Source organism: Hyperoodon ampullatus (genome assembly GCF_949752795.1).
Source record: "Hyperoodon ampullatus genome assembly, chromosome: 2".
Taxonomy (NCBI): domain Eukaryota; kingdom Metazoa; phylum Chordata; class Mammalia; order Artiodactyla; family Ziphiidae; genus Hyperoodon; species Hyperoodon ampullatus.
The window spans coordinates 111,264,511-111,286,474 of record NC_136915.1 but is presented as its reverse complement, the minus strand read 5'-3'; the positions used below and the strand labels follow the sequence as shown (position 1 = coordinate 111,286,474).

The following is a 21,964-nucleotide window of genomic DNA, read 5'->3' as shown; positions in this document are numbered from 1 at the left end:
GCTTGCCGCAGCTGGGGGCGGGGAGGGGGGGGCCACGCGCAGCAACGAAGACCCAACACAGCCAAAAATAAATATATATAAAAAAAATTTTTTTTAATAAAAAAAATAAAGGTTAAGAAATCTGCTCAGAATCACAGAGCTGGTACTTCGAGGAGCCAATAGTCAAAGGCAATCTGTAGGACTTGTGAGACTGGGCTCTCAACACTATACCATGGACTTTGGGATCTGGGCACCAATTAGGCACCAATATTGTGACCACAGTGTTATTTCAATGTAATCCTTTCATGTACCTCATCTGAAAAGTTCTTATAATTAGGAATTTCATGGAGAAAATGAAGTGATTAGTTGAGGATTACTAGATTTATACTATAAAAAGAACTGCAAATAGTCTTCTATGAACTGCTTTAAGCACAGATATATATGAAATGCTACCAGAGTATACTTTGCAAGTGTAACTGATGGCCTGGTTAGAAAAATGATAGAATGAGTTCAAGAGGCAGAATCTGGGAAATATGGGTTTAAATGATTAAACACAAATTGAGAACAAAAAATACTTCAATTTCTCAAGGACTGCCACAGCAGAGCAGAAAAGTCATCCTGAAAAAAGCCAAAGACAGAAGATCTAGGTTCCAGACTAACACAGTGGTTTGATAATCAACACTGTAGGATGCCAAGAAAAGATGTCTGATACAGCCCTGGAGGACTTTGCCCCAAGTTGTTAAGATATCCTAAAATGAGATAAATCCCTTGAAATGAATGCTTTTAGAAATTGAGAAAATCTGGTCATACTTTAGGCAACACTGGTAAAACAAGTAGAAATGTTGGTGGGCCAAGAGTCTACCTCTACTTCAGCAAGATCACCATTGATGAGGAAATCTATGAGGTTAAAAGAGCATTATTCATCTCATGAAGTCACATTTAAGGACTTCGGAGCCTTCGGTCTCAGTGATTCTGGACATATATGGTAGTTTAGAGTCTGAATGACTGCTTTTAATTTTTGCTGTAAGCAGAAATTATAAATAATATGCCAGAGTGGTTCTGATGTTCACCTTCTGAACCCATCAGTCCCCAAACTATTAGACTTCTGGCCCTATAGCTAAGCCGCATACATTATTCCGGGCCCTCCCCCAACTACACCTGGGTGACAGGGGCGTGATGTAGTCAATATCTGGAGCTGGGCTACACCAATAGTCATGGAGATTATCAGCCAAACATGTGCCTAATCTACAGGGTGTAGGTGGTGAATTATGAGTAACTAGAAGATTTGCAAGGGGGAACTAATGTCCAAGTTGATGAAAAGTGGGTGCAGAGCAGTTAGAGGGGTCTTCAGGTACTGGAAGTTCAGTGAGATCCCTCATCACCCAGTACAAGTACTGACCTTCAGCAGGAGGAATTTAAGAATGGAAGTTCCCCAAAGTTCAGGAATCAGCATCAGGCCACCTGTTTTACCACTCTGGCTTTGATCCCTCTCAGTGGTGATAACTAGGTCTCTGCTTGGTTCCTGGTCCTTGAGTGTCCCATGTTAGGAGCTCTTCTTTGTTTTTCTGTCTTCCCTACTTCCAAAATTAAAATCCTGCTACCCATGAGCTGGTATTGTTGATACCAACTCCCCATCACCTCCCCATCTAAATCTCCTATTCCTGGCTTCTCAATCATTGAGTTCTGTCCACCTGTCAGACCCTACTTTACTGAGGCTGCCCCTCCCTAACCTGTCTGCCTACACCAGCTATTGCCAGCCCCTCCCTAACCTGTCTGCCTACACCAGCTGTTGCCAAAACTCTAACATATTGCCTCTTGTTTTTTTCCCTCCCTCAACCTCTGTGTCCAATGCATTGTCAAGCTCTAATTCTGAAATGTCTCTTCTCTTCAATCCCACTGCCAACACCTTAGTTTGGTACCTCATTATCTCCCTTCTTTTTTCAAACTGGCTGCACCCTTGCCTGTATCAAATTCAATTCACCATCCATACTCCTACAGTTATTCTTACTAAATAAAAATCTGATTCTGTCACTTTTCTACTTAAAATTCTTCAGTTGTTCTCCAATGTAAATAAGATAACATCACATGACTTAGCATGGCTTTTGAGACCTTTCCATATGGCCTTTCAGGTCAATCTTCCCATGTTCTGTCCCACAAAATCCAGTAAATGCAATCTTTAAAGCTCAGCTCAAATATCATCTCCTTTTCAACTCTCTAAAGGAGAATGAGCTAAAATAAACAAGAGGGACTACATCAAACTAGAACTTCAAATAATACATTGAAAAGGCAACCTACAAGTTGGGAGAAAATATTTACAAATCATATATCTGATAAAGGGTTAATATAAAAATATATAAAGAACTCACACAACTCAACAGCAAAAAAGCAAATAATCCAATTTAAAAGTGAGCAAAGGATCTGAATAGATATTTTTCCCCAAAAGACATACAAATAGCCAATAGGTACACGAAAAGGTGCTCAGCATCACTAATAAACAAAGAAAGGCAAAGCAAAACCATGATATCACCTCACACCTGTTAGGACGGCTATTATGAAAAAGACAGGAGATAAGTTTTGAGGATGTGGAGAAAAGGCAGCACTTATACACTGTTGGTAGGAATATAAATTGATAGAGCCACTGTGGAAAACATTATGGAGGTTCCTCAAAAAACTAAAAATAGAACTACCATATAATCCAGCAATCCCACTCTTGGGTATTTAACTAAAGTATCAGTATCTCGAAGAGATATTCTCATACTCATTGCAGCATTAGTCACAATACCAAGATATAAAAACAACTTAAATGTTCTTCAACATATGAATGGATAAAGAAAATTTGATATAAAATATATATATTTATATATAATATATATAATGGAATATTTTTCAGCCATAAAAAAAGGAAATCCTGCCATTAGTAATAACACAGATGAAGCAAAGGATGTTACACTAAGTGAAATAAGAAAGACAAATACTGTAAAGTATCGCTTATATGTGGAATCTAAAAAAAGTTGAGTTCATGGAAACAGAGAACAGAATGGTGGCTGCCAGGACCTGGAAAGTAGGGGAAATAGGGAAAATGGGGAGATGTAGGTCAAAGCATATAGACTCTCAGATGTGAGAAGAATAAGTCCTGAGGATCTAATGTGTAGCATGGTGACTATAGTTAATACAGTATTGTACAATTGAAACCTGCTGAGAGTAGATCTTAGGTGTTCTCACCACAAAAAGAAAAGAGTTAACTATGTGAGGTGATACATGTGTTAATTATCTTTATCTTGGTATTCACTCCATAGTATATATTTATATCAGATCAACACACTGTACCCTGAATATATACAATTATATTTGTCAATTATTCCTCAATAATGTTTGGGGAAAAGTTAAAAAGTGGAAGAAAATGAGTTGCTTCCTCATCTGTCTTTCCATTATGATTTATAAATACCTTCACCATAACACATATCACATTGTATATATGTCTGTTTTTTTCATTAGATTATGAACCCTTTGAGGACAGGGAGAATGACTTCTTCATTGATGGCCCCATGACTGCTATGATGACTGGTAGGCAGTCAGCTGGTAACAGATGCTTGTTGAATGACTGAATGATCCCTGAATACTGTGACCTGTTCTTCATCTGAACTTCCCTCTGACACCTGCAGAAATTTTCCCTCCAGAATACACTCTAATCTATCTTCTGTCTATAATATCCCTATATATAAAGGGAGCATGTAAGAAGGGGAGTAGGAGCTTATTCCAAGTTCTAGCCCCTCCTGATCTTCCACATTCTCCTGTAATTACTGACGTATGCTAGACCCCATCTGAACAGGTGATATTGGTGAAGTCTGGTCATAATGGCTATAATGTCTCTGTCCTAGCTTGCTCCTGGATTCTTTTTTTCCAGTTTCCTAATGCTGAACCACTCTGTTATCAAAACTCAGTTTCTATGGAACATGGAATGGGGACTAGTCAATCCTTTAGTGCTGATACTAGTCTTTGCCAATGTGGCCACTCTGAAGATCTCATAATCCCTCTGTTCATAACCATTCAAAAATTAAGTCATGAAGGCTTTTTCTTTAACTACAATGAGATGATCAGTTGCATTTGTATCATCTCTTCTATTATTTTTTTCTCTTCTTACTTTGTCCCTAATTGTTAGAGAAAACTTTCATATAACACAGTACTGCATAGATGCTACTCCCATCTCACTCTAGAAAGCTTCTGGCCATCTCTGCATTGTACTTGAGGGGTGTAATAAACCACCATGATTTTTAGAAAAGTAACATCTTATTGATGTAAGTGCTCCTGGGAAACATTTCCCCACTATTCAAAAGACATGTCTTTAATCCTTGTTTTCTCTGTGAACGTCTCTCTCATATATATTCTCATTTTGTGTGTGTGTGTGTGTGTGTGTGCGTGCGTGTGTGTGCATGCGCGTATGTGACTCTTCCATCTGCATTAGCTGGAATGATGTGTTACACACACACACGTGCGCGCACACACACACATACAAGATTAAAGTAAGAAGAACCTGAGGTCACTAATGGGAACTTGAAATTTTTCCTTGGGCTCAACATTACTTTCTTTTACTATTGTCTTGGTAAATACAAGCTATGAGTAAAGGTGCTCCTGCCAGATACTGCTCCACCACTGGATAGCTAAGCAGGAACATCAGCTACAACTATGCCAAGGAATCCAAGAGAATATTCAACCTGGAAAAACTCCACCTCCAAAACAGCACCTCCCAGGAAATGACTACAACTCCTGTAGAAAATCATTTAACCACAAATTCCAACTCCCCTTCACTCCTACAGCCTCACACATCTCAAAGGGCTGTTCCCTTGAATTGTGACAACCTGACCCACATAAGCAGCCCAGAGGCCATATGGCAGCATAATGCCTTTCTAGCCCATTGGATAGGAAAAGGGAGGGACAACCACTAATGAATAATTGCAATTGAAATCCTATAATTTCTAACGTGTCAATAACTCCTGACATTTGGGGCATTTCTTCATCCCATAACAAATCCTGGTAGCTACAAGATGTAACTGTGGACACCTAAAATGCCTCTGAAACCATTTCATTGTCTGGTAACGACAAGGCAAAGAATAAGTTCTCCCTGAGGATAGAGAAGATGCCCCACATCCCAGAGTTTACTATTCCATGGTCAGTAATTTTAAAGGTTTAGGGGGGAAATCCTTTGGTATTTAAAGGTAAAAGCTAATATGCAAGAGGGATCAGGTCTGTTTGCAGGAAGTGGAATATGAAAATATACCCCATGTATATATAGGGTATAGTGGAAATTCCACTATAAAGTGGAATTGATAGTCCTGTTACCCCTGCAGTTAGTAAACTGCACTGATCAAATAGCCGTATGAGCTGAGTTTAATCAAGTCAGGCAAAGAAATTTACTTGAATCATAGAATCACAGCTCTCAGGTGGAAAGAGGGATTTATCAGACATCCCCCCCAGTGTTCCTCTACTTAATGACCCTCCAAAATATCCCTGTCTCATGCTCATCTCCCAGTAATAGATGTAACCTGGTGCAACACAAAGTGAATTTGGAGTGAAAAATCTGAGTTGGAGGCCTAGGTCTTGAATTGCTGATTAATCAGCCATGCAACATTTGACCTCCTGGTCGTCAGCCACAATGTGAGGAGCCTAGGCTAACTGACTGCCAGCAGCTCATCCAATTCCACATTCTCTAAGCAGTCACAGAGAAACATCTCCAAAGATAATTCTTTTCATGTTTGGACAATTCTGACTATTAAAATGTTCTTACTTATACTAAGCCAAAATACGCTTCCCTACAGTTTCTACCTATTTATCTGAGTTTTTATACAACCCAAGCATAATAAGAGCTTCTCGTATCATTGAAAACAGATATTCTTCTCCCACCATCTGCTTCTCACGCGGTTCCCTTTACCACCCATCTAGCCAATCACCCTGTTTACTTGACTCAGAACACATAACAATTTGACAACATCCCTATTGAGAAGTCAGTATCAGAACTGAATTTAAAAGCTACAGAAACAACCTGACAAGTGCTGAGTGAAGAATACCATCACTTATTTTGTTCTAATTAATGTGCTCTTTTAATGCAGTCTGAAATAGCATTACCTTTTGGGCTACTACATCACACTGCCACTACCACAATACCCCTTCTTTTACTCATGGCTTCTACCCTGCCCTTGTGAAGTTTAATTTAGAACCAAAGTCAGAATCTTACTTTTACTTCAGTAAGATTCACTTTTATTAAATTTGAGCTATTTGTGTGACATGCTAAAATCTCCTTGGATCTTCAGTCTATCCTAAAAATATTTGCCATCTGCCCACATTTTCTTTTCTTTTTCTTTTTCTTTTTTCTTTATTTCTGGCTGCACCATGCAGGATCTTAGTTCCCCGACAAGGGATGGAATCTGAACGGTTCCTGTGTTGGAACCGTGGAGTCTTAACCACTGGGCCACTAGGGAAGTCCCTCTGCCCACATTTTCATGCAAGTTATTGGTTAGAATATAATGATCATAACATGGTCAAGAAAACAATCCTGGAGCAGACTACTAGGACTGCCCTCTATATTGATAGGAACCTGTAAGATTTGTGTCTTCTGGGTGTTAAACATCAGATCCCAGATTACTCCATCCTTGCCACTCTCTAGACTCCACTTTTCTCAGCTCACTCACACTGCTGGCCCTGCAAACGATTTCCACAGTTAAGGTCACCCAGGACATAGGGCCCTTTGAGAGAAACCACTGTTTAAATTACCAAAAAATATAAGGAGAAAAGCTCACAGCCAAAGCAATGTGGTGTACTGGAAGTAATGTGGGAGTTGGAGTGAGAATGACCTGGGACTGAATCTTTGGTCTGTAACTTACTCACTGGGTAACCTTGTGCACCCCATCACTATCAGTTTCCTCATCTCGAAATTACAGGTAATAATAATGTCCTCACAGGGTTGTTCTGAGCGTTAGAAGAAATACGTGCAAAATCTTAGCACATTCTTGGCACATGATGGGCATGCAATATAGATTACTACTATTATTATAGCCTGGTAAGAGAGAGACAATAACAAAAACTCCTGGCACAAAAAGACAATTAAACGCAGGAAGAAAAGAGGAGAAAATGAAGAGCTGTGTTCTGTGGATGTTAACTAATGTTCCACAAAAGAAAAGAAAGAACTGGTGGTCTCTTAAGGTTAAAAACGAGGGCATTAAACAAAGTTTTTAAAACTCAGACATATGAATACCTCACTGACTCTAAAACAAGATCACCTCTCCACCCACCCCCCGCAACCATCCCACCCTTGCAGTTATTTGATCATGTCTCGGGAACTATTACAGGGCCCAAGAACACAAAAGATGATTCAAGACCCAGTCAATACCAGGGTGAGAAGAAACACAAAATGGGGCACTGGGCACTACAGACACATAAGTAAATAATTAAAATAAAATATCACCAGTTTTATAAGAGAGATGAATACAGAGTATGTGTGGGAACAGCGATCCATCTGGAGATGTAAGGTAAGGCTTTATGAAGGAGGTGGCGATTCTGGAGGATCTTAAAGGATAAAGATAAGCTAAGGTTGAGGGACTCCCCAGGTAGTAAGGACAGCATGTAGAGAATTTGAACAGCGGTGGACCATTAAAATAACATGCGAGGAATGTGGATCAGGCTAGAGTGACTTTCCCATAAAATACAGGTGATGAGAGAAGCAGCTAAAAAGATACAAATTCACTCCTACTGTGAAGGGTATAAGAAATTTGGAATTTTCCAGGCAAGCAGGAGTCACCAGAAGGAATGATATGATAAGAGTAAAAGATGAATCAGGCAGGCTAATAGTGGAGGGGCTAGTTATGACACTTTTTATTAATGTCCAATCCAAAGATGGTGAGGTCTAGAACTAAAATTGCTGCACTAGATATAGAGAACAGGCCTGCATATTAAGAATACAAGTCTAGGTAAAAGTGACATGTCATGACATGAGCATGAGGGCTAAAGAGAGGGAGAAATGGAAAATGACTTTGCGGGGTTTTGGACACTCAGTGGATGGAGATGTCATTGACCAATATGTGAAGGATGGTATATTTTGGTATAAGGCATGATAATGAGTTCAGTTTTGAACAGTATGGACTGAACTAATTAGGGGACATCCAAATGGAAACATAATCTGTTCAACATACAGTCTGGAAATTAAGAGAGAGGCCAAAGATAAGTGTCTCCTGTATATTTATGAGGTTAATGAGAAAACCCACAGGAAGAGTAAACAGGTCTCTGATACCCCAATGTAATAAACTTGAAAATGATTCTTGCCCAATAAGTTCATGCCAGCTCAGAGTGATCACTGCTTCTAACTCAAGAGCCCACTTTCTTGTTCTCTTTTGGAAAGTCAAAATTAAATTTGCCTACCTCCTCTGAATTGCATACTCTGTAGAAGATTAACATTCATCATGGCAAGTTCTCTCAGGATTCAGAGATGGAATTCATAGATATAAAGGGACAGGCAGGTAGGTGCTTGTGATGTTTGCTTAAACATAAATTGAATTTAAGTTTTTCAGAAATGTATATTCTACTCCTCTAGAGACAAGGATAAGGAAGTACACTTATCAATAGATATTTATCAACCACCCACCATTCAAAGCAGGGGTAACAACAACCACAACAAAACCTAGAAGGTGTGGACCCTGCACACTAAGAACCCATGCTAGCCAAAGTGTACCTTCCATAAAATCTCCAGTATATGAGAATAATGTAAAGCTAAATTTGGAACTTGGCAAAACAAGTACAGATGAGGACGTGAAGAAGTTGGGAGGCAAACACATTGCTAGAGAAATAATAGAGGTGGAGATATGGGTGGATCTGGGTTCGGTTAGGAATGAATCAGACCAACCTACAGAAGACGGCTCCTCCCTGGATGGACCTGCTATAAAAAGGCCATTATCCCAGACTTCAGCACACAGCAAGCTCCTTCAGGCTACATTCTACTTGCTCTTCTGGTGAAGGAAGGAAGTAAGTAAGAGGAAATACATCTAACCTTGTCTACTTGCTCTTAAGCAAGGTGGAGATCTGGATGGATGTGTGGTCTGAGGCTAAAAGTTCTGGATGTTTCGGGTTCTTTATTTTTAGTGGCAACGTTACTAAAAGTTTATTTTGACATAGGAGGAAGATGAGGGCACAACTTTGCTTTCCACAAGGCTACTCTCTTAATATTGCTGGATTATCTATTTATCCATTCACTGAACAAATATGTATTAACTACCTTCTATTTGCCAAGTGCTGCTTGGCTGATTATGTGGCAGTGAACAACGTAAACTCCCTACTCCTGGGAGCTTACATTTAGTAGGGGGAGACATTCAGTAACAATAAATGAATAAAAATTTCAAATAGTGATAAGAACAATGAAGAAAATAAGAGAGTGATATAGTAAAGTAATAGGAGGAGAGTACTTTAGATTGGAGGGTTAGAAAATGCCCCTCGGGGAATTATCTTTTGAGCAGGGATCTTAATGACAGACGAAACCAGTCGAGGCAAATGAGAGGATTCTAAAGCAGGAGTAAACTTGCTTTAAAGGACAAAAAGAAGCTAGTGTGCCTAGAGCATGTTTAACAGGAGGAACAGTGGTATATGGTGATGTCACAGAGCTAGACAGGGGTAGACCATGTAAACAGAGGAACAGTAGAGTTTGTACATCATTTTAAGTATATGAGAAGCCACTGGAGAGTATTAAGCAGAAGGAGTAAAAAGATCATTCTGAGCTGCTATGTAGAAAATAGGATAATAGGGAACGGTGGGAGCAGGGAGATGGGCTGCAGTTTAGATGAGAGATGACAGCGTAATAGAAATAGTGAGAATTTTTTTTCCCCACATCTTTACTGGAGTATAATTGCTTTACAATGTTGTGTTAGTTTCTGCTGTACAACAAAGTGAATCCGCTATATGTATCCATATATCCCCATATCCCCTCCCTCTTGAGCCTCCTTAATGGAATATTACTCAGCCCTAAAAAGGAACAAAACTAAGTTATTTGTAGTGAGGTGGATGGACCTAGAATCTGTCATAAAGAATGCAGTAAGTTAGGGGGTGGCGCAGTGGTTGAGAGTCCGCCTGCCGATGCAGGGGACACGGGTTCGTGCCCCGGTCTGGGAAGATCCCACATGCTGCGGAATGGCTGGGCCCGTGAGCCATGGCCACTGAGCCTGTGCGTCCGGAGCCTGTGCTCCGCAACGGGAGAGGCCACAACAGTGAGAGGCCCGTGTACCGGAAAAAAAAAAAAAAGAATGCAGTAAGTCAGAAAGAGAAAAACAAATACCATCTGCTGACGCACATATGCAGAATCTAAAAAAGCAGTACTGATGAACCTAGTGGCAGGACAGGAATAAACACACAGACGTAGAGAATGGACTTGAGGACATGGAGGGTAAGGGGAAGCTGGGACAAAGTGAGAGAGTGGCACTGACATATATACACTACCAAATGTAAAATGGATGGCTAGTGGGAAGCTGTTGCATAGCACATGGAGATCAACTCGATGATTTGTTGACGACCTAGAGAAATAATTCTTTGCTCAAACCAAAATCTAGAAGTTATGCGTGATTCCAGTCTTTCCTTTACACCACACTGATTCATCACCCTGACCAGCCAACTCTGATTATAAGACATGCCAATCCATCTTTCTCCCTGTCCACCACTATCATCCTAGTCGAGGCTATCCTTCACTCCCACCTCTATTATATGAAAATACCACAATTTATTGTTTTAATTGATAGATATTTGGGTTGTTTCCATTTGGGGAGGTATTATAAATAATGGGGCTATGAACATTTTTGTACATGATTTTTGGTTACAAATGTGTATATATTTCTACTGGGAATATTCCTAGGAGTAAATTACTGGTTTTAGGTATTACCAAACAATTTTTGAAAGTACTTCTGCCAGTTTATGTTCCTTCTAGCAGTGTATGAAAGATCCAGTTTCTCCATATTCTCGTCAATATTTGGAATTAGGATTCTTTTCCCCGTTTGTCTATTTTGTCATTTTGGTGGGGGTACTACTGTCTCACACTGTAATTTTAATTTGTATTACCCTGATGATTAACAAGGTTAACTTTTTGTGTTTATTAGTCATTTGGATATCCTGTTTTGTAAAGCTCCTCTGCTCTCTACCCATTTTTCTATTGGGCTGTCTGTATTTTTTGTACTGATTTATAGGAGTTATTTTTATATTCAGGATAGAGTCCTTTATTGGTTAAATGTGTTGCATATATCCTCCCACTCAATGGCTTTCCTTCTCTCCTTTAATAGAGTCTTTGAATAAACAGATGTTCCTATTTTTAATGCAGTCCAATTAATCCATCTTTTTCTTTATCATTAATATTTTTTGAGTTCTATTTAAGAAGTATTACTCTACCCCAAGTTCTTGAATATATTCTCCTATGTTGTCTCCTTTATATTTTTATATGTAAAATCCACCTGGGAACAAATTCATTTTTCCATATGGGAATTCAATTAACATAGTACCATGTATTCAAAAGACCATCCTTTCCCTGACAACTCTCACCAGTCTTTTTCATAAATTAAATGTGCATAATGATGTAGGTCTGATTTTGGATTCCTATCTTTCATTTATCCATTTGCTTGGCATTGCACTAATGTCACGCTGTCTTCTTTCATAATGTACTTTGACATCCAGTATGTCCACAAACTTGGTCTTCTTCAATGTTGTCCTGGCTAATCCTGGGCCCCCATATTTTAATATAAATTTTAGACACTGTAGAAAATTTTTCTATATACAGTAGTCACATCATTCTCAGTAATGACAGTTTTGTTACTTCCTTTCCAATTATTCTGTTTTTCATCCTTTGTCTTAACTGTTGCTCTGGCTAGGACCTTCAATACAATGTTGAATAGGATATTAGCAGGTGTACTGATCTCATCCCCAAACTCAGAGAGAAAAGCTTTCAGCATTTAACCATTAAGTATGATGTTTGCTATACCATCTTCATAGATATAATTGATACCTCTTATTTATAAAGCAAAATTAATATTGGATTTTATCAAATGTTTTTTTGCATCTGTTGAGAGGTTCATAGAATTTTTCCCCAGTATTCTATCAGAGTAGTTAATTAATCAGTTCTCAAATGTTAAACCAAACTTGAATTTTTGTATTAAAATTTTCTTAAGTATGATATATATTCTTTTTGTACAACACTAGATTCAGTTTATTATCTTCTTTCAGATTTTTGCATCTATATTTATGAAGGAAATTGTCTTGAAAATTGTTTCTTGTAATATTCTTGTCAGGTTATGGGTACTGAGGTTATGCTGGATTCATAAAATGAGTGTTCCCCCTTTTTCATTTCCCTCAAACAATCTGTGTGATGTTAGGGTTATTTCTTACACATTAAATAAAATTCACTAGTAAAGCCATCTGATTTGTAGTCACCCCTCCCCCCAACATGGAATATGTATTCATTTAAGATTTAATTTCTTTAATAGATATAGGAATATTTAGGTTTTCTATTTCTTGTTGTTTCCATTTGCATAAGAAGCATTTTTCTAGAATGTGTCTATTTCATTTAAATTTTCAAAAATTTTGGTTGTTTTTTATAATATGCACTTATCTTTCTAATATCTGTAAAATCTAGAGCAATGTCCCCTTTTATTTTCCTGATATTGGTTACTTATGCCTTTCTCCTCTTTTCTTGATTAATTTTTCAGGGTTTCTCAGTTTTATTAATTTTTCAAAAATCTTGGCTTTTTGGTTCTCTAAATTTGTTTTCTATTTCATTAATATCAGTTCTTACTTTATTATTTCCTTTAGTATACTTTCTTTGGGCAGAATCTGTTGTTGTTTTTCAAACTTCTTGAGGTGCATGGTTAGGTTATTGGTTTTTCAACCTTTCTTCTTTTTTAATATATGTATTTAAGCTATACATTTTTCTTTAGGCATGGAATGAATGTATCCCACAAGTTTTGCTATTTCATATTTTTCTCATACTCATTTATTTCAAAATATTTTCTAATTTCCATTGTAATTTATTCTATAACCTATTTGTTATTTAGAAGTTATTGCTTAATTTCCAAACATTGGACATTTTTGTAGGTTTCTTTCTATCATTGAAATCTAGCTTCATTCCACTGTGGTACAAAACAAATTCTGCATGATTTCAATCCTTTAAAATTTGTTGAAACTTGCTTTATGACCAGCATATAGTAAATTTTTTAAAGTCTCATATTCATTTCAGTAGGATGTGTATAATAGATTTGTTAGATGCAATGTTCAATACATATTAGTTAAAGTTTTATGATTAATTTTGTGGAGCTCTTCTACATCCTTACAATATTTTTATTTACTTGTTCTATCAGTTGCTGAGAGAAGTGTGTTACCCATTATAATTATAGATTTGTCAATTTGTCCTTATAATTCTGTCATTTTTTGTTGTATGTATTATGAGGCTATGTTATTAAGTACATATCAATTTAGATTTTTATATCTTCCTCATGAACTAATCATTTATTGTTATGAAGTTTTCTTCTAGTTATACTTTTTGTCTTAAAGTCTATTCTACAGATATTAATATAGCAACAACAGCTTTCCTTTAGTATTTGAATAATATATCTTTTTTCCATCATATATCATATTTAAGTGTGTCTCTTGTAGGCATCATGTACTTGTTTTCTTTCAATCTAGTCTGACAATCTTTGTTTTTAAATTACAGTATTTAGTCCACTCATACTCAGTATTATTACTGTTTAAATCTATTTGGTTTAAATCTACCATATTACAACTTGGTTTCTATTATCCCACCTCTTCTATATTTCTTTTTCTCTTCTTGACTTTTTTGAATGAATTACATATTTGTCAGTTAATTTTTGGCATATTGGCTTATTAATTATACATTCTTTTACTATTCTTTTCATGCTTACCCTAGGGATTACAACACCTATCCTTGAGTTATTAGAATATATTATAAAAAATACTTTAACACTACTCAAACAATTCAAGTATCCTATAGTACTTGAACTCAATTTACCCCCTCCAGCCTTATTTGATATTGTTATGCATGACCATAAATCCTGAAAAATATTATTATTGTTGTTGTTTTCAATCAATATCCATTTAGATTTCCCCACACACTTACTCTGTTGACATTTCTTCATTCTTTCCTGCCTCTCTGTGCTTCCAACTAGGATCATTCCTTACTATTTCCTTTACGGATCTGCTGGTGATTGGTTTTGTTTTTGTTTGCCTGAAAATATCCTTAGGCAAGCTTTCTTCTTCTTGTATACTTTCGCTGGGTATAGAATTCTAGTACAGAACTTACTTTCCTACAGAAAGATGAGGAAAACATTTCATTGTCTCCTGGCTTCCATTATTTCTTTTGAAAAGTCAGCTGTCGGTCTTATAGTTGCTCCTTTGAAGATAATATGTGTTTTTTCCCTGGCTGCTTTTAAGATTTCCTCATTGTCTTAAGTGTTCAGAAGGTTTTTATTATGTGTCTAGGCATGGTTTTCTTTTATATACCCTGCTTGGAGTTGATAATAGTTTTTGATTCTGTGGCTTGATATCTTTCATCATTTTTTTAAAAAACTGTAGTTATTTAACCCCCCAAATTACTGTACTTCCCTTCCAATCTGAATGTAGGCTTCAATAAATTGTCACAATTTTGGTAGCATTATGACACCTTCACACACACACACACACACACACACACACACACACAACCAGCTTTCTAGTTGTTCTTAAAGTAATCTTACTCTGAAACAACCTACTAAGCCATTCCACAAAGTGATCCCTTAAAAACTGAATTATACTAGATTACTCTGTTACAAAAAAAAAATCATTTAGTGACTTCCCATCACATTTAGAATAAAATGCACAAATATTACCCTATTTAGAAGATCATCATTTTCTGACCCCTTTCTGTAAATCTGACTTTAAGTTGTATCACTCCTGATTTGTTCTGGAGTTGTATTTTTTCTATATCACTAACATTCCAAGTTGATTCCCATGTTGGGATCACTGCACTGTTACTTTTACTTAAAATTCTTCAACTAGTCAACAAGGTTAGTTGCTTCCTATTTTTCCATTTTAAGCTCTAATATCCTCTTTACCACAAAATCTTCTCTGATTAATCTAAAGTACATTCCCCATAATAACTCTATATAGCACCATTGTTATTTTAATGTATGTATATCACTTCTCAATATCTAATGGCTTCATTCATTTGTTTGTTTACTGTCTTTATAAGAATAGGCATCTCATTTATCTTGTTTATTAGTATATCCCCAAAGCATAAAACAGTACTTAATCCTGTGGTAGGTGTTCAATATTTGTTAAATAAATTAAGGTGTGAATGAAAGTGTAGAAATCAAGGTGAGGTCATGCTTGGAGGTATCAATCTGGAAGTCATCAGATAGATAGTATCTGAAGTCAAGGGATCCAATGAGATTTTGAAGTGAATAGATACACGGACATGGGCCATGGGGATTTCCAACATTTGGAGATTAAGCAGATGAGAGGTTAGCAAAGAATACTGAGAAACAGCAGCCAATAGATAAGAGGTATATCAGGAGAATGTAGTCTTGAGATCCAAGAAACAAACAAACAAAATTCCATGAATGGTTAGGGAAAGGTTAACTCTACTTTACACCACCAAGAGGTTGAGTAAGATGGTGATGAGATGGAACCGACCACTGTATTTAGCAACTTGGAGATCATAGGTTATTTGACACAAATCAGTTTCAAGTGTTTTGGAGACAGAAAATTGAGAGAACTGGGTTTAAATGAATGGTAAACATAAAATGAGGGAAAGCACAGAAAACTCTTTGAAGACTCTTTGGTGAGAAAGTAAACAATTCATTAGGAGAGCTGGATGGGGTGGAACATCCTGGTGGAGGGGGAAATACTGTTCAAGGGAACAAACTTATCTTCAAGATGATACAAAGTCCAGCATGTTTTTGTTATGGATCAAAATTAATTACTAGATAAGGCAATAGTATGGAGGTAGGAAAAGTGACCAGCTTCAGGGATATTTTTAAAGTACACTGAATAAAACGTTGATGAATTAAATACAGGATGTGAGAAAAAGGAGAACCAAGACTAATTCCCAGGTTTGTGGCTTGGGCAATCAGCGAGATAGGGATAGCTGGGGAGGAGAGGGTGTGGGGTAAAGTAGTTGGAAATGAAGACTTCTATCTTGAACATGGTAGGTTTAAGACCTCTCTTAGGCCCAAATAGAAATATTTGATAGGTATTTAGATATACACATGTCAAGCTTAGAGGAGACGTTATAGCTGGACATATAAACTTGGGAGTTGTGAACCTATACATAGGATTTAAAATTATAGGGCTAGATGAGATCCCCTCCACCCCGTTCAAGGGAACATAAATAGAGAAAAGAAACTAAGGAGTCAATCTCAGGCACATAGACATTAGGGGCTGAAAGAGGAGACTAACAGCAAATAGGCAGTGAGGTTAGAAGAGAAACAAGAGAGCACGGGGTCTCTGAAAGAGGATGTAGCCACCTGCATCAGATGCTGCTGATATGTCAAGCACATGTGAAATGAAAATGGATAGTTGGATGTAGTAAGATAAAGGACTTTTTTTATCTTCATAAGAGCTTTAGTGGATTTTTCAGAGAGAAAGATAATTTGAGTGAAATAGGAAGTGAACAAGAAATATAGGCATATCTTTTGAGGGGTTTTGCTATAAAAGTGAAAAGATAAATCAGGTGGTTTCTAAAGGAAGATGTAGGATGGGAGGAGAGGATGTTAATAAGAGACACTTCAGCATAAATACATGCTGAAGGGAATGATCCAGCAGAGAAAAAGAAATTGATGATGCAGGAGAAAAAGTGGACAACTGCAAAAGCAAGTTGTTTGAATAGGCAAGAGAGTGAGGTCCATTGCTGAAACAGAGGAGAGAAGCATAGTTTATCCACCAAAACAGTAGTGAAGGTTAAGGTATGTGGATACAAATGCAATAGGTTGGGTGAATAGATATTGGAAAAATGAAATTATCTTCTAATGGCTCCCAAGTTTTCAGTGAAATAAAAAGCAAGGCCAGGGCTTCCCTGGTGGCACAGTGGTTGAGAGTCCGCCTGCCGGTGCAGGGGACACGGGTTTGTGCCCCGGTCGGGGAAGATCCCACACGCTGCGGAGCGGCTGGGCCCGTGAGCCATGGCCACTGAGCCTGCGCGTCTGGAGCCTGTGCTCTGCAAAGGGAGAGGTCACGACAGTGAGAGGCCTGCGTACCGCAAAAAAAAAAAAAAAAAAAAAAAAAGCAAGCCCATCTTCTGAGATAAAGGAAAGGAAGAAGCTGTTGGGGCTTTGCCAATGAGTACAAGAAAGAGTGGGACAAGAAACAGAGGGTGTATGCAAGGAGTAATGATGGAGATGAACTATAATGTCTAACCAAGGTAAAAAGAGAAGTGAGTACATAAAGCAGTAAAAAGTGAGGTTAAAGAATTATTGAAGTATAGGTACAAGAGGAAGTCAGAGAGTAAATCCATGAGAGTGAGATTTTGGAGACAGTGCCATTACAATTAAGTCCAGGTCTGAAATATCACCACAAATAACAGTAGCTGAAAAAAATCTTAAAATCTTAGGTGTGTTTTTGTAAAAAGCCTATAACTGTATTTTTAATTCAATCTTTATAATCTGCCCTTTAACCAGCAAGTCTGGCCTATTTTACATCTACTGTAACTAATGATAAAATTATATTTAATTCTACTCTTTTATATTTTCTGTTTATCCTGCCTTTTCTATGCTTTTTATTTTCTTTTCCCCTGGCTTCTATCAAATTGATCAAGGTTTTTTTATTTGTTTTTTCTTCTCTTAATGGTTTAGAAGTTATAAATTCTATCCTTCTAGTTCTTATCCATAAACTTATCAAAATACGTATTTAACCATGTCAAAAATTAATCAGTACCTATTTCCTCTTACCAAACAATCTAAGGTCCATAAATGCTATAGATCTGACTACTACAGTAATGCCTTTCATGCTATTATTTTCTACGGCTTCCAAATTCTCAGTGAAATAAAAATCAAGGACATCTTCTGCCTGGTTTTATAAGTCCTAAAGTAGTCATTATAATGCTTTTATATAATAAATGCTTGCTTAGATTTGTTGACATGTTTAGTAATTCCTTTGTTCAATGAGATAAACTGAACATTCCTTAAATGCTACTCCTTAAATGGCAAAATGAAAGCTAGTCAACAAAATATTTTTTATTTTTTATTTTTATTGGAGTATAGTTGATTTATTACAATGTTGTGTTAGTTTGAGGTGTACAGCAAAGTCAATCAGTTATACATATACATATAGCCACTCTTTTTTTTTTTTAGATTTTTTTTCCCATATAGGCCATTACAGAGAATTGAGTGGAGTTCCGTGTGCTATACAGCAGGTTCTTACTAGTTATCTATTTTATATATAGTAGTGTGTACATGTCAGTCCCAATCTCCCAATTTATCCCTCCCCCCTCTTACCCCTGGTAGCCATAAGTTTGTTTTCTATATCTGTGCCTCTACTTCTGTTTTGTGAATAAGTTCAGTTATGTCCTTTTTTTTAGATTCCACATATAAGCGATATCATATATTTGTCTTTCTGTGTCTGACTTACTTGACTCAGTATGACAATCTCTAGGTCCATCCATGTTGCTGAAAATGCCATTATTTTGTTCTTTTTTATTGCTGAGTAATATTCCATTGTGTATATATACCACATCTTCTTTATCTATTCCTCTGTTGGTGGACATTTAGGTTGCTTCCATGTCCTGGCTATTGTAAACAGTTCTGCAATGAAAATATTTCTTATAATATTGAAAATTTATTAAAGCCATTTGATCCAATCAAACCCTTTTTATAATATTGAAAAGCTATTAAGCCATTATATCCAATCAAAACCAAAAAAAAAAAAAAAGTAAACTGAAAGGATGTTTGTTCATTGACTGTCTCAGCCATTTGACAAACTGGCTTGCAGAAAATAGTCTCTCAACATACATTTAGCAAATTAGTTTTCGGAGGACGGATTTTTAGCAAATTGGTATGAGTAAATTTTCCTGCTTCTGACGAGTAGCCTTTCTTAAATCCTGTTATGGACAATGGCCAGATCAGAAAAGGGTGTCTTATGTACAGCACACTAAGGTCTGTGAGAGTATCTAAATCCTGCTGTGAATGAGTTCAAGGCCAAAATGTTGGCATTTTTTTAGTAAGCAGTTCAGTCAAACTCTGTGTTAATATTCACCATGTAGATAATAGATAGAAATTTTTCGTGGCCATCTTCCATTTTTAAAGCTGGACTACATAGGGAAAGATGTAGGTTATAAATGTGGAAATTCATCACAATAACTGATATGACCTACAAAATAAAAGAAATATAAGAAAAGTACATTTTAATTTTTTTCTAGGTTCACCTATACTTCCAAAAGATGTCTACTCTCCTGGAAAACATCATTGCCATCATCAAACTATTTCACGAATATTCAAAAACAGATAAGGAGACTGACACATTGAGTACAAAAGAGCTGAAGGAACTTCTGGAAGCAGAGTTTCAGCCAATCCTGAAGGTAAAAGATATTTGCCAGGATTAAAGGGTATATCATTTTTGTTCTGCATCAAACAATCTGTCAAAATATTACTGTGAAATCTTTGTGAGTTGTTTCTTTTGGAAGAGGAACAAATGTAATCTTATTTCAAAACAGATATAATTTGTTCAACTTCTTTATACCTCTATATATACTACACACACACACTGTGAAAAAATATATATAAATATTTAGGACAAATAAGTGAAAAACAGTTAGTTAATTCATTGTAATATTCCCCCTAATTTCAAGAATGTAAAGAGGGTACAGCTAAAAGACAATTCAGTTTAAGAAATTTATAAAATACTGACATTTGAAGAAGTAAAAAGAACTTGCCCCATCAAATTTTTTGTGTCACCATAATAGTGTTGAAGATTTATTTTTTTTAGGACAGTACCAACAGCTCCCTGCTGAGTCAGGATAAGATAAATATTATTAAAGAAAAAATTAGGTTCTACTTTCCTGTACCAAGAATTCACATTCCCTAAGTTAACTTTAATTATTTAATTACCCATTTGAGTCAGTCTCATGGACTTTCCCTCTCTGTCTTCCTTGTATACAGAATCCAGATGACCCAGATACTGCTGATGTTTTCATGCATATCCTCGATGTAGATCACAACGATAAAATAGACTTTACAGAGTTTTTCCTGATGGTATTCAAGTTGGCTCAAGCATATTATTATACCCAGAGACAGAATTTCAAGACATTAGGGAAAAAGCAGAAAAAGTATAGATACCATTCTGAAGATGAAACAGAAGAAGAGGGTAAAGAAGAAAGAGAAAGAAAGTCCAGTCATTCAAGAAGAAGTGATGGAAAGAAAAAAGATAGAACAGAGAGCCCAAGAGGAGGAAGAAGAAACAGAAATGGGTCTAGTTCTGGAAGGGAAGGAAGAAGAGATGACAGAGCTACTTCTGGACAGAGACAGAGATGTGGGAAGAAACATCATGAATCAAGTAGGGAAAAGAAAAGCAGAGCGAGTTCTACTGAACTAAAAGAAAGAAGTCACATGTCAAGTGTTAGCCCCACCAGGGAAAATGAAGGAAAAGAAGAACGTGGTTACGAAAATAAAGGTAGAGGATGTGAAAAATGTATAGGATCAGAGCGTCAGGGCTCATATCAAGTTTGTGAAGAAACTGTGACTATGGATTTTCAACCCGGTTGCAGTACACACCGGCTTTCCAGTATCAGTAAGGGCAGCGACAGCAAAGAATATTCACAACATTCAGGTAGACAATCAGTGATCACTCATGGAAGGTCGCCATCCAGCTCAAGGAACCAACATGGGTGTTCCCACGACCAGTCAGGAGACAGCCCTAGGCACTCAGAGTCGCATCAAGGGAGGACAGACACACACAGGAAGAGTGAATCTGTCCACGGAAAGTCAGGATCCAGCACTAGGCATAGACAGGGGCACCACCATGAGCAGGAAAAAGACAGCTCCAGACTCGCTGGAACTGGACATGGACACGCCTCAACTGGATCCGGAAGCAGTAGGCACAGGGAATCCAGTGTTAGTCAGTCCAGTGACAGTGAAGGACAGTCAGGATATTCAGGTAGATATTCTGTGACCACTCATGGAAGGTCTGGGTCCAGCTCAAAGAACCAACATGGATCTTCTCATGGCCAGTCAGGAGACAGTTCTAGGCACTCAGAGATACATCAAGGAAGGACAGACACACACAGGAAGAGTGAATCTGTCCACGGAAAGTCAGGATCCAGTACTACCCAAAGACAGGGGCTCCATCATGAGCAGGAAAGAGACAGCTCCAGATACTCTGGAACTGGACATGGACACACCTCAGATGGATCCAGAAGTGGGAAAGACAGGGAATCCAGTGTTGGTCAGGCCAGTGACAGAAAAGGACATTCAAGAGATTCAGGGAGATATTCGGTGACCACTCATGGAAGCTCTGGGTCGAGCTCAAGGAACCAACATGGGTTTTCCCATGATCAGTCAGGAGACAGCACTAGGCACTCAGAGTCACATCAAAGGAGGACAGACACACACAGGAAGAGTGAATCTGTCCATGGAGAGTCAGGATCCAGCACTACGCAAAGACAGGGGCGTCACCATGAGCAGGAAAGAGACAACTCAAGACACTCTGGAATTGGACATGGACACGCCTCAGATGGATCCAGAAGCAGCAGGCAGAGAGAATCCAGTGTTGGTCAGTCCAGTGACAGTGAAGGACAGTCAGAAGATTCAGGTAGACATTCTGTGACCACTCATGGAAGGTCTGGGTCCAGCTCAAGGAACCAACATGGGTCTTCCCGTGGCCAGTCAAGAGACAGCACTAGGCACTCAGAGTCACAAAAAGGTAGGACAGACACACACAGGAAGAGTGAATCTGTCCATGGAGAGTCAGGATCCAGCACTACGCAAAGACAGGGGCGCCA

The 21,964-nt window shown here is 37.6% G+C and overlaps 1 protein-coding gene across 1 annotated transcript; it reads left to right on the top strand.

Moving 5' to 3' along the window:
• Positions 1–8,949: 8,949 nt before the first annotated feature.
• LOC307065001 (uncharacterized protein) lies at positions 8,950–21,462 on the top strand (the record flags this gene model as incomplete). Its single annotated transcript, XM_079721736.1, has 4 exons — positions 8,950–8,985; positions 19,409–19,546; positions 20,127–21,106; positions 21,195–21,462. Exons 2-4 carry the CDS (start codon positions 19,409–19,411, stop codon positions 21,460–21,462), a joined length of 1,386 nt encoding a protein of 461 aa, XP_079577862.1. The 5' UTR covers positions 8,950–8,985.
• Between the last annotated feature and the right edge of the window lie 502 nt (positions 21,463–21,964).